Genomic DNA, 12,278 nt, shown 5'->3' with positions numbered 1-12,278 from the left:
GCAGAACTGTTTCCCTTACCAAAACACATATGTAGTCACGGCACAAAATAGTTTTTATTCCTACGTCTTAGACTGGGATCAGGATATTCAAAACATAACAATCTCTTACATTAAGAAACCTGGTGCTCTGTTGTTCCTTTCTCCACAAGAGGAGCTCAAAAGGTTATTCTTTTTTCATTATTCTTAATCCAATTCTTCAGTGGAAATGGATGTTCTTTTTATTGAATCCATTTATTTAATTGCTGCTTCTGGAAAGCTATTTCAGGGCCCACAAGAAGTTAGAAAAGCTTGGATATTTTCCTTTTTATTGGGTTATAAGGTTTGCTGTGGGGAGGTTGGTGCAGAAGTTGTCTAGAAAACTGGTCTTACTGTTAAACCCATCTCACTTTATGCACTCTGGTACACCAGGGGGACAAAAGGAGCATCCTTCTTCCTCACCTCTGTGGGACAGCTCAGTGTCACACATTTTCAATGGAGTATTTTTTTCTTGGTCTGTAATATCTGAGCTCTGTCTGTCACTGGTCACTCTTATGCCATGTTGAGAGCCATGGAAAACCTTTTTATGTGCGCCTTCAAACTCTATTCCTGGAAGCACAGAGCCAATTGGATACAAATAATCTTCTCAAACCCCCCTTGCCTCCCTGGTTATCATCCTTTGTTTGTTGCTTGTGTTTTGGACAGCTGGGCAGGACAGAGCAATATTGTAGTAATAGATGTAACCACCTTGAATGATCCTGGTTTCACCCCTGAGCAGAGAGTGCTGGGGTTTTATTCCTTAGAGGAATTTCCAAGTGTGAGCCCTTAGACTGAGCTGCAGAGCCTCGCTGAGAGATGGCTCTGTTCCCAGAGACTTCCCTGCATGGCCACCCGCTCTGCCTGTCTCTCCCATCGATTTTCCCTCCTGAAAGACAAGCACTGACTGCAGGCCCACTCGGACCGGCGCTGCTGAGGAAGCAAGGGAAAATGAAAGGAAGAAATAAGGTTTTGACTCCAGGCACTGAAGGCAATTGTCATTTTTTTTTTTCCTCTGACACCCGAGTGGGAGTTGGCTGGGATCTGTCAAGCTTCAAGTTCTCACACATTTAGTAAATATTTAGGGTCTGACTCACCACTGAATCACTCCCGTTATTTTTTTACTCTGTTCAGACAAATGGCTCTGCCACTTAGATAACACCAACCCTCTGAAGTCTTCTTACTTTTCATTTAGCATCTCATGGTCATGTGTGCCTGTCCTCACAATACCACCTTCAGGATGGAGAGATGGCATCAGCCCTGGCTGGCAGAGGGACTTGCAGCCACCCGAGTCCTTTGACATGAAATCCAAAACTGGCCAAAAGCTCCAGCCATCAGCTGGTGAGACCCTGGCTCCTTAGTGCCTGGTGGGTCACACACCAGTTCCTGCTGCTGCGTGGGGGTCATTTTAGTAGTTGCACTGCTTGTATTGCTATACCTGGGAAAGCTTCTGTGGAAATCAAGAAGAGCACAATTCCCCCCAAAGATGACTGTGATCAGTGTTCTGTATGTACAGACCTCTGCTTTCATTGCAGGTGGAAGACAGCATGATGGATGTGTATGATTTCGTGTATGAGGAGGTAAGGAGGAACACCTCCAGCTTCAGAAGTCATGAGCTGACAGCCATCCATGAAGCAGTAAGTTGTCTTTTACCTGCAGGAGAAGACCTTGCCCTGGGCTATCTTCCTGAGGGTTTTGGCAGGCTGGAGCTGACATCTGTGCTCTGTCTCATGAATGCTGCAGTGCCATTTTCCCTCAAGAACTAAGTCCTCCAGTCTGCTGTGGAGTCTGCTGTTCCTTTCTTATTCTTCCTTTCTCAGATCTGACCAACCAGATTATCAACAGGAAGAAAGGGTCTCCTGTCTGAGCATCACTTTGATGCAAGGTCTACAAAGCTTCCACCCTGCAGCTGCCATAGTATTTTCTGTCTCAGCAGCTCCTGTGACTTGCTCCCTATCTGTGGTATAAGAGTGCAGATATGCACCTGGTCAAGTAGAGAGGAGGGGGCAGGAATTCCACATAGTCTAGCAGTAGTATTTGCACGTGGTTATTCCTATTTATCCTCAAGTTTGTGTCTGAGGAGTACTGGAGGCTACATGGCCTCTTACAGAGCTGGAGACTGCTGTCAGGCTCCCAAAAACCTCTACCTAGGATGCTGTTGGCCTGTGTAGCACAGCAGGTAGGCAAGGGTGGTTACGCAGAGCACAGGGAGGACACTTGCCCCAAAAGCCACAGGAGATGAGTGAGAATGTCCCCCACAGTGAGAAACTCCCAAGTCCCTGCTGAGTAAAGGAGATGCCATTCCCTCGCACAGCAGGGCTTGTTTGAGGAGTGAGTTCATGGCACACACAAGGCTGGATGGGGAGGTCAGATCTGCTCAGCTGTTTCCAGACACCTCCCACACAACTCCTCATATCCTTCTGTGTTTTCTTAAATCATCATAACAAGTACTTTTCAAAGCTGTTTCTATTTGTGCTTCTCAAAACACAGAAGAGGTCAAATGTTCCTTTTTGCAGTGGTGGTGGTGGCCCTCAGAGCCATGCCCAGGCATGGAAGTGCTTGCTCTCAGGGTTGTGGAGCATCACTCCCAGGGTCCCATTTGACAAGGAGAACCAGGCATAATGCCTGGCTTGACCAGTTGCTTATTTTAGTTGCCACTTGAAATGATGGAGAAGTATTCTTTCTACTCCTGTTTTTTTTTTTTTTTTTTCCCTTCTGCCAGAGTTCCAAACTGTCCAGTGCACCACAGCTATAGGAAACCAGCTCCCTGGTGGGTGTTGCTGGGGATCCCCTTGGCCCATACCAATCACTGGAAACATGACTCTGTGGATCCATGGGCTTTCTGGAGCAGCCACTGTGAGCATTAGCATGACCACAGAGGAAGGGCTCAGCCCCATCTCAGGCAGCAGTCCTGGGGGAGCATGAGCAAGCTTGAGGCCAGATCCATCCACCTCCCCTGAATTTAGCCTGCATTGCTGCAGTTGTTGATTCCTGTGTTCTTTGCTCCTTGCCACCCTGGTTGGATAGCCCTGCCTGGGGCAGCAAAGGCCCATTACCAGCACCTCCTGCTGCAGCAGCTGGTAGCAAGGGGAGAGCAGCTGGCAAACTTCTCCCTCTCTTGCAGTTCCTTTGCTGTGGGAAGCACTCTCCTTTTGGGGACACAACCAGTGTAGAGAACAAGACATGCCCACCCGACCAAGTGCATGATGAAGGACAGGTAAGGGAAAGGATTCTCCCACACCATAGTGTGGTTGTGCCTCTTCTTTCTAGCCATCAAAACCTCACTGGTGCTAAAGTGTTAATGAGAATTGTGCTTTTTGATGGTTTGGGGTTGAAACAGGTTGGGATTTGTTTTGTTGTTTCAATAACACTGGACACAGTATGGGAGTAGTGTGTTCAGCTCTGGGGTCCAGCACAGGAAGGACATTAACCTGGGTGGAGCAAGTCCAGAGGAGGCCACCAATATGATCAGAGGGATAGTGCATCTCTCATACAAGGAATGGCTGAAAGTATTGCTTTTGTTCATCCTGGAAAAGAGGCAACATGGAGGAGACCTAATTGTATCATTCTAGAAAAGGAGAAAGATGGAGGGGGACTTTTTGCAGGAGAATGTAATGACAGGACAAGGGGGAATGTCTTGAAACTGACAGTAGTTTTAGATTAAATACTACAAAAAAATTACTTACTGTGAAGGTAGTGAGGTACTGGCACAAGTTGCTCAGAGAATTTAGGAATTCCCCATCCCTGGCAGTATTTAAGGCCAGATGGAATGGAGCTCTGGGCAATCTGGTCTAGGGAAAGGTGTCCCTGCCCATGGCTGGGGGGTTGGAACTGGATGGGATCTTTAAGGTCCTTTCCAACCTAAATCATTCTATGATTCTGTGAATTAGGAGGAAGAGCCCTGGCAGATCAGCAGGTCTCAGACTCACAGATGCAATTTCCTTCACTGCTCTAGAAAGCTTTCAAAATGCTTGTGTTTGCAGCCTGTCACTTCCCTCCAGCTTCCTGTTCATCTCCTGTGCTTGCAGAGAATGTGAGATATCACAGGCATGTATCAGAGCACAAAAAACCCTGTTTGACTTCTCCACATGACACTAATTTCTGACACTTAAAATGTGTTCCACTTAACAGTAAATGTGGACTTTTATGTAATTCCTTTTTCTCCAGGGCATTAAATAGGTATTAAAATGAGAAGCTCATGAAGCAGGGTGATGATGCCCAGCAGTAGCTTCCTCAAGTACTTTTCATTCTGGCTCTTTCAAGTATCTCAGTGAGGCTGCTGGTGAAGCCACCAGTATTAGAGTGTTGTGCACTGAAGCTGCAACTTCATATTCTCTGAGCGTATCTATTGTGCGATTATGTTTCTTCCACCAGAGTAGATAAAGCCACCAGTGTCAATATATGGCGTTTCTAGGAAAAACAAAGGCACGCCGCTGCAGCGATACAACCACATTATCAGGTGAAGATGTCAAGTGCTAACAGCACATGTGATGCACAGGCGCACATCAGCACGCAGGGGCAGCGTTTCAAAGCACAGCCTCCAGGAATGTCACATCCCAGGGCAGGGTGGAACTCGGCTCAAAGAGCAGGAAGGGAGAGCAGAACAAAGCTGGACACCGTATGGGCGACTCATTCCTCCCACTTAGTGGTCTGTTTCCCTCGCTTGGGAGCCGGGGAAGTGAGTGGGAGGATGTGCTACGTCTAACACAGGAAACCGCAGAGTTTGGTGGCCACACTACATTCACTTCTGGCTTTGAATGTTCTTTCCTCATTCTGCAAGTCCCTTCATCAACGGCATGCTCTTGCATTTCTGAAATGGCTGTCTTGGCTAACACCTCAGGGATTTCTGTGAGACCATTGGTATGATTAAGGATAATTATTAATGCTTGCAGCACCTCGCAAAATCAAGCTGTTCATTAGTAACCTTGGGGAGTGCATTTGGCATTGGCGGTGTGCTCTGCTTTTCTATCTTTCCATTTCCTTCTTTCTGTTTTTTCAAAAAAAGCTTTTGCTTTCCCACACTTAAGCACGCATCTCCCACAGTCCAAAGTGCATCATACCAATAAAATTGTAGGTGTGTTGTAGTAACAGAAAAGATACCACAGATGTTTGTCTTCCCAAGCTGCAGCAGCTGTAGAAAAAGGGAGAACTGCCTGGCTGTGCAATGCTGCGCCCCTTTTTTGCCTCCTTTTCTCTCTGAGACTGTGGAAGTGCTGTTGTGAGGATAAAGCCCCCCACCAAGCTGCTGTTGTGCTGCAAGGGGTATTTGTTTCTCTCTTCCCAGGACTGCCTGCGAGAGATCCAGGACTTTCTGAAGAAGCACATGGACTTTGTCTTCTTGCTCCTGGGCATCACCATTGGCCTCACGGTAACAGTGTCTGTCCTTTCACATTTTGGCCCTGAAAGGTATGATGCAGTGAGGCAAAAGTATACTGAATTAGCCCCCAGAAGCTAGAATTTTGGATAATTTTGGATGCTGGCAGCAGAGAAACAAGCAATGGTGGGCTCCATGGAAATTGGGAAAGGGTCAGGAATCTGGCCAGGTTGGTAGGTGGAGGGGTTTTCCTGCAGGAAGAGGCTCTTTGCATGGTTTTTGTGCCCTAACAAGGCATGACATCTGGGAGTGGGCAGCAGGATGCAGCAGCAGTTGCATTTCATCCACTCAGGCTTGCCTGCGTGACTTCTGAGAGTGAGAGACCCTGTTACCTTGCTAGGGGCTTGTGGATTATGTAGGAAGCCAGCAGCAATGGTAGAAAAGGAAATGCAGTAAAGCCTTCATATTTTAGGAAACTTGCTACCTCCTAAATCAACTTGGGAAAAGTTGCTTGTGCAGAAAGAGCTGGGAGGTCTTGAGAACTGCTGAGCAGTGGAGTTAGCTGGAGAGCTGTGCAGAAGGGGAAGGTCTCATCCTTATAATGACCACTATATGAGTATGATGAGGTTCATCTCAGGCAATGTGTGGGTAAATCACAGGCTCATAAGGAGCAGGCTGCAAAGGAGAGGGAAAGAGTGTGTTGTCTGGGCTCCCAGGTTCTGTCTTTGAAGGAATAACATGCAGAGGAGGGGTGAAATAATCTTCAGATGATGGCTCATATAGAAAGGCTCCGCAGTTAGTTTTGGGGAGAACAAAAGAGAAGATTAAATGCTGCAGGAGAAGCATGTATTTCAGTGGTGAGGGGGCTCTGGGGCTGCATGGGGATTATCTCTTTGGAGATGGAGAGGGCCACTAATTAAAACCAGCCTTCTTGTTTGCCCACCCACTGCTTGGCAGAGGTGTATCACTGTAATTACCTGTACACAAGGACTCTGAATGTGTGGTGGTGCACACCAGAGAAGAGCATGTGCCAGGAGACTCCCTTTTCCACCATGAAGGCATATTTGACCTGCTGTGATATCTCCATACTGCTCCCCAGCTGGGATGACCTTTCTTGATTGAAAGTGTATTTGAAAATTGTTTTATGCCTTGTGTCCACCTTGGCACAATTATGGATTAGAAGATTCTTCTCCATCTAAATAAAACCCAGAGGAACAAATAATTTGTATTTTATACTGATAGCAGTAAATTAGGAAAACCATCAGGCATTGCTATGGAGATGTAAATGTAAAGTCGTGTGAATATTTGGTGTCGCAATTTTTCTCAAGTATAGGGAGAATTTCACTGCAGCTATATTCAGATAAAAGCGGGAGCACTTTTATAATAGATATACTTTTTTCACAGCTTGATGCTATAGCCAGATAAGGCAGCTGTCTTTGAAGCCTGTGCTAGAGGACATCTCTCAGCACAGTTCACTATTGTGATAGCAGGATGCAAGGGAAGCACATAAAGAGAGCTATAGCTGCTCTGATGTCACTGTCCCTCGGCCAACAATGCACACACATCCCCAGATCAAGCTGCAAGCAAAGACATTAGCACATTAGGGCATACTTGAAGAAGGAGCACATTGTTACAGCCCTCATTATCCTTCCCACAGCAGCCTTACCCTGGATATGTTGCCTGTGTTAATCCTGATGTGTGATATACCTGGCACAGTATCACAATAGAGAGGAAGTACACTGTCCTCTGCATTCATAACTGTTTGGGGTTGGTTTGGGCATTTGTCTGCTTGTTTTGTTGGGTTTTTTTCTTCAAACCAGACATTGGTGTTGTGGTCTTTTCTCCCTATGGTATTTTTTCAACAGGCTACTTTATGAGGGAGGTATGTTTGTTTGCATAGAAGAATGTTCTGTGGCAGGAATTAAACCTGAATTTCCTGGTTTCATCTTATTTCTTGGTATTTTTAGGGCCAGGCTTGAGCTGTGCTAGGCTAATTCCAATCAGATGTTTTAACCACGTGTTGCTTTTTTTTTTAAACTTCCATGTCAGAAATGGAGTTCAGCACTTCACTTAAAACCAGCTCTCCTCAGAAAAATGTGACAACAGGCAATATTTATGATTGCTTATTTGCACAGATGGAGCATCATAATCAGTTACACACATAACTGTATGCCTATCTTATTTATTTCCTTTTAGGTTTATGGGATGTTCCTAACTTCATTCCTCTGGTTCTCCATCCACTTCAGCAGCAACCTGTACCGGAAAGGCAAATACATCCTGCGAGAGAGGTAGAAACCTTAGTCCTTGGACATCCCTACCAGACAGAGCCAGCTCTTGGCACAGGAAGATGTCTGAAGTCACCCACAAAATGCCCTGGGAAGGTATTTTGTGGGGTCAGGTGGTGGGATGTGTGTCACACATTTCCCTTTCCTGCACTACTACTGGGCTCAGAGATGCAGATTCCCTCAATGGGAGATGTACCTTGTATACTCACCTTGTGGGCTGTGGCTCCACAAGAAGGACACAAGGAGTTCTTTACAACTAAGTGGAGAGAAAAGCCCAGCAAGAATCACAGCATTAAACCAAACTTCTCTCATGCTGTCATCTGAACAGTTTCCTGTGACCCCCAAAGATGCAATGTTTCTAGGAAGATGGCTTTGGACCGCAGCCCAGGACCAATGTTGCACTATCAGTAAATAAATGAAGGGAAGTGTGTCACCACTGATAGGAAATGTGCACTCCCAGCCTGGACACTTGCAGTGATTAACTTTGGGCATGTTTCTGATGATGCTGGGGTACATAGGCATCCAATGACTGTCAGCTAGTATTTCCATTTTCAAATGCTGCCAAATTTATAGAACTTTTGGTAGAGATCAGGACAAAATGTCAGAAAGTAGTGAATGAGCTTTGAAACAACTGACCAACAGAAGGACATATTTCTGTTATTCCTCCTTGCTAATGCAATACAACTTTTTTTTTTTTTTTTTTTTTTTACTTCTTAGGATTTAGTCAGCCTCCTAAGTCTTGATGCCACACGGATTTCTCAAGGGCTTGTTAAGCCACACCTGTGTCTTGGGCCCCTTAATTTAGGAAGGATGTTGAGATGCTCAAACACATTCAGAGAAGGGCCAGAAGGCTGGTTAGGGGTCTAGAACACAAGCCCTGTGAAGACTAGCTGAGAGAGCTGGGGTTATTTAGCTTGGAAGAAACAAGTCTCGGGGTGACCTTATTACTGCCTATGACTGCCTGAAAGGAGGGTGTAGTCAGGTGGTGGTTGGGCTCTTCTCCCAGGCAACCAGTGACAGGATGAGAGGACACAGTCTTAAGCTGTGCCAGGGGAAGTTTAGGCTAGACATTAGAGAAAAATTCTTCACAGAAGAAGAGATTGGGCATTGGAATGGGCTGCCCAGGGAGGTGGTGGAGTTATTTAAAAAAACAACTCCCTGGAGGTGTTTAAAAAAAGACTGGACGTGGCACTCAGTGGTGTGTTTAGTTGATAAGGTGGTATTAGGTCATAGGTTGAACTTGGTGATCTCCAAGGTCTTTTCCAACCTGGCTGGTTGTGTGATTCTGTGATTCTGTAACTTCTGGCCCCAGCTCTATGTTTATCAGGCTTTGCTAACCCACTGTGCTCTTGTGGTAAAAGGACTTTGATATTACACATACAAACAGAAGGTTAAATCTATAAGAGAACAGGACTGATCTCCAGCCAGGTCAAACAATACAATGTCCAACTCCACGTCCTTTTTACATCACTTTATCAATAATAAACAATTTGTAAAAGGCTGTCAGTCTAACTGAAACAACAGCTCCCTGGCATGCTGTCGTGGTTTGACACGGAAATATGTCCTCATATTGAGAAGAGCAGCTTCTGAGCTGAAACCTCTCATTGCAATATATGTAGCACCTGCTGTAAATTATATGGCTGTGTGAAATGTCTGTTGAGCCAGCAACAGCTTTCACTTCTCTCATACATAGTGGATTTTAGGCATGAAAAATTGTAAGTAGCAATTGTTTACTGAGATAAACATGGACAGCCCTGTGCTGATGTTCAGGACAAGTCCTGGCCCTCTGGCACAGGCTGCTGCATGTACAAGAACAGCAGTACAGCCTACAGCACCTGGCTGGCATTAAAATCTGGGCTGCAAATACTTTGCATTGGAAAGAGTTGTGTTGTGGAGGGCTGTCACTTCTCACTCCATGCCCTTGGAACCAGGAGAGCTTCATGGCTGACTTCACTGGAAGCAGAATGAGGTTCAAACTGTCCCAGTGTATATTAAAGCTACCTCCTAGCAGTCACCAACACACCTCAGTCTGGCAGGGAATTGGGTATGACATGCACTTCCCACTTCACTTTCTACTGGGGAGGTATTCACTTACACGTGTATATGTATCATCATGTATATTGATCTCTGGAAAGAGACAATCTCCCTTGTGAGCTCCAGCTGCTACTCTCAGGCCACTGCTATTGTTATTCCTCAGGCCAGCTGACAGCTCATGTGACTCATGGTTGCTTCAATAAAGATGAATTTCTTGCAAAAGGCCATCATTCCTCCTCTTTTTTGTGCCATGCATGAAGCTGCCTGTGTTGCTTGGGGGTTTATGTCATGGGGGGGATTCAGTATTTCTTTCAGTGCTGGGAAGAGATGCTCTCCAGGCAGCTTGTGCTTGCCTGTCCCAGCACAGTGTGCTGGATGCAGTGGATGGCCTTGGTCCTTTGGAGGAAAAGGAGCAGCTCATCAACCTTGTCCCACCCTCAGCCAGCTGATGGGCCAGCAGGCTGGCACCTCTCAAGGAGTAATGCAAGCAGAGGCAGGAAAAACGTTTAAGGACATGTTTAAGCTGTAACGACCACAGTATTTCTATGGAACAAAATGTCTATGGTTTCACTTTTTTTAAGGATTAGTTAGTCAGGTCTTCCACACTGCAAAAAACATCACGGACAAATTGGTGGAGTTGGTGTCATTGTGTGGGTTACCTGCTCAGGCCTCCTCAATGGGTACAAAAAATCTTTGTTAAAGCATCACCACCAGGACTGCTGAACCTTCAGGTGCTCTGTCTTCCAAGGTCAGTTTTTAATGAAAAGGCATAGTTGTGGACTGGACTACCATATATATTGTGAAGGTATCTGCTTTTCTGCTGCTGAAAATTACAGAGGGATATCACTGCAGGGTGGCAGGAGCCCCTGCTGCTACACACAACACCAGCTCTGGCAGAAGAATGTGTTTCAGCTACTGACCATCTCATGAGCTTTATTCCCATTTCACTGGCTGCTACAGCTCCCCTGGAAGGAGCAGCACCTTCAACAAGAAAGTGACAGAACCATGCCCAGTTGGACACAGTCTTCTTTCAGCATTTGTGTTGTGTGTAGCAGCAGGGATAGGATGGAATCCCACTATGATTTTCAGAAGCAGAACAGCAGATACCTTCAGTTCCTTGATTTTTAGAAACCCGTTACAGAAATGTGCAGTGTTAACATTTTGTTCACAGTTGTAGAAGTGGAAGCACTGAGGGATGGCTGGATGGAACCTGCAGAGTGGGTGAGTGTTAAACAGTGTTTTTACACCTCTGCCAACAAAAAATCCCTGTCCTACAATGAATGTTTTTGCACATACTAGTTACTAATTTTCTGGTGGCTAGGGGCAAATTACAGCTCTTGTGTGACCAGAGCAAAACCCCAGGAACTTATTGATAAGTGGTGCCAAGATTTACACAGTGTTGAGAAGAGTGTGCGAGAGATTTTGTTGGGAGAAAAGCATGGAGCTGAGCACTGGGGATGCAAACCTGCAGCCAGACAAGGAAACACCTGCAGAGCAGTGAGCCTTCCTGGGGCTTGCTCTAGAGGAAGCTGTTTGTTATAAGCATGTCAACACCCACACTCTGGTAGGAAAGAAATCTTATTTATGTAGGCATATATGGGAGAAAAAAACATAGAATTTTCAGACCAAAGGTACAAAATTAAATACTCAGTTGTGAATTGGCTCCAGCTACTTGTCAATTAAGTTGCAGCAATTATCAGTTATTTCCACTAAGATCACCTGGGCACTTGCAGTCTGCCTCTCTCTCAGCATGCATTAGCTTCTGCTCATGAGCTACTTTTTTCCTTTTACTTTAGACAACCCCCCAGCTCTATCTGAGGACACAGAAAGAGGGACCAGCATAAGGCCAGGTTGCTCTGGCCTGTGTGGCCACCTTTGGGACTATCTGTAAGCCTGTGGGGCTGGGGAGCATCAGCCCATAGGAACAGCAAGCACCTTTTGTGCAGCTCTCCACCTTTCACTGCTCAGGCACTGCTCTGCCAACAGGGGCATTAAATTCCATGGAGACCCTACATGGATCTCACCATATGCTCATGGCTGAACTGACCACGGCTTGCTTATGAGCCAGAGGAGCTTTGCCTGTTTTTCCATTCTCTCTGATGGCAATGGATGATGCTTAGAGCACTTATGGAAAGCACTGGTTAAATAATACAGTAACTCTATACAGAGATTTGGTGGTGAGGAGAGTGAGAATCTTTCAGTCTTGTGGTGTGCTGTCTTGACTTCAAACTGCTTTGCTATTTCCTGCTCTTTTGACCTTGTGTTTAGAGTTCCTACTGTCCTTGAAATACAACTTCCTCACACAGCAGACCCTTCACTATGCAGCTTGGATTGATGCCTGCAGCATACTCCTAGAGAAGACACTGCTGAGCAAGTCCTTCCAAAGCCTTAGAAGCTGACAAATCTGGGTGGACTCTTGCAGTGCTGGAGTGTAAGGAAGCCAACTCTTGCCAAGGTAAAGCTGTGTTTGTAAGCTGCAGACACACAAAATAATTTTGGAAGTTAATAGTTGATAGACACATGTTTTTTCTAACCAGGTGCAGAAGTAATGCATTTGGAAAAGCAGCTGGCTATAATTCTCCTCTAGAAATGCAGCCAGAGGTGGAAGATGCCCCACACAGATCTTGGCCAGC

At 45.8% G+C, this 12,278-nt stretch overlaps 1 protein-coding gene across 11 annotated transcripts in view; it reads left to right on the top strand.

Annotated features, from left to right (window-relative positions):
• TSPAN32 (tetraspanin 32) overlaps window positions 1–9,870 on the top strand; it is a 39,037-nt gene extending 29,167 nt beyond the window's left edge. For 7 of the 11 annotated variants that reach the window (XM_085581518.1, XM_085581514.1, XM_085581520.1 and 4 more), the window contains 4 exons: window positions 1,548–1,649; window positions 3,137–3,229; window positions 5,297–5,380; window positions 7,523–9,870. In XM_085581518.1, coding sequence (XP_085437644.1) covers window positions 1,548–1,649; window positions 3,137–3,229; window positions 5,297–5,380; window positions 7,523–7,618 — 375 coding nt within the window. In that variant the 3' untranslated portion in view covers window positions 7,619–9,870. Of the gene's footprint in view, window positions 1–1,547; window positions 1,650–3,136; window positions 3,230–5,296; window positions 5,419–7,522 lie in introns of all 11 variants that reach the window. The other 4 variants (XM_085581523.1, XM_085581517.1, XM_085581515.1 and 1 more) reach the window with 3 other exon arrangements.
• Window positions 9,871–12,278: the final 2,408 nt, after the last annotated feature.

This window comes from Lonchura striata, chromosome 5, assembly GCF_050655825.1.
Source record: "Lonchura striata isolate lonStrDom1 chromosome 5, ASM5065582v1, whole genome shotgun sequence".
NCBI classification, from domain to species: domain Eukaryota; kingdom Metazoa; phylum Chordata; class Aves; order Passeriformes; family Estrildidae; genus Lonchura; species Lonchura striata.
The sequence above is the reverse complement of the archived record's forward strand: the minus strand, read 5'-3'. Positions and strand labels throughout refer to the sequence as shown.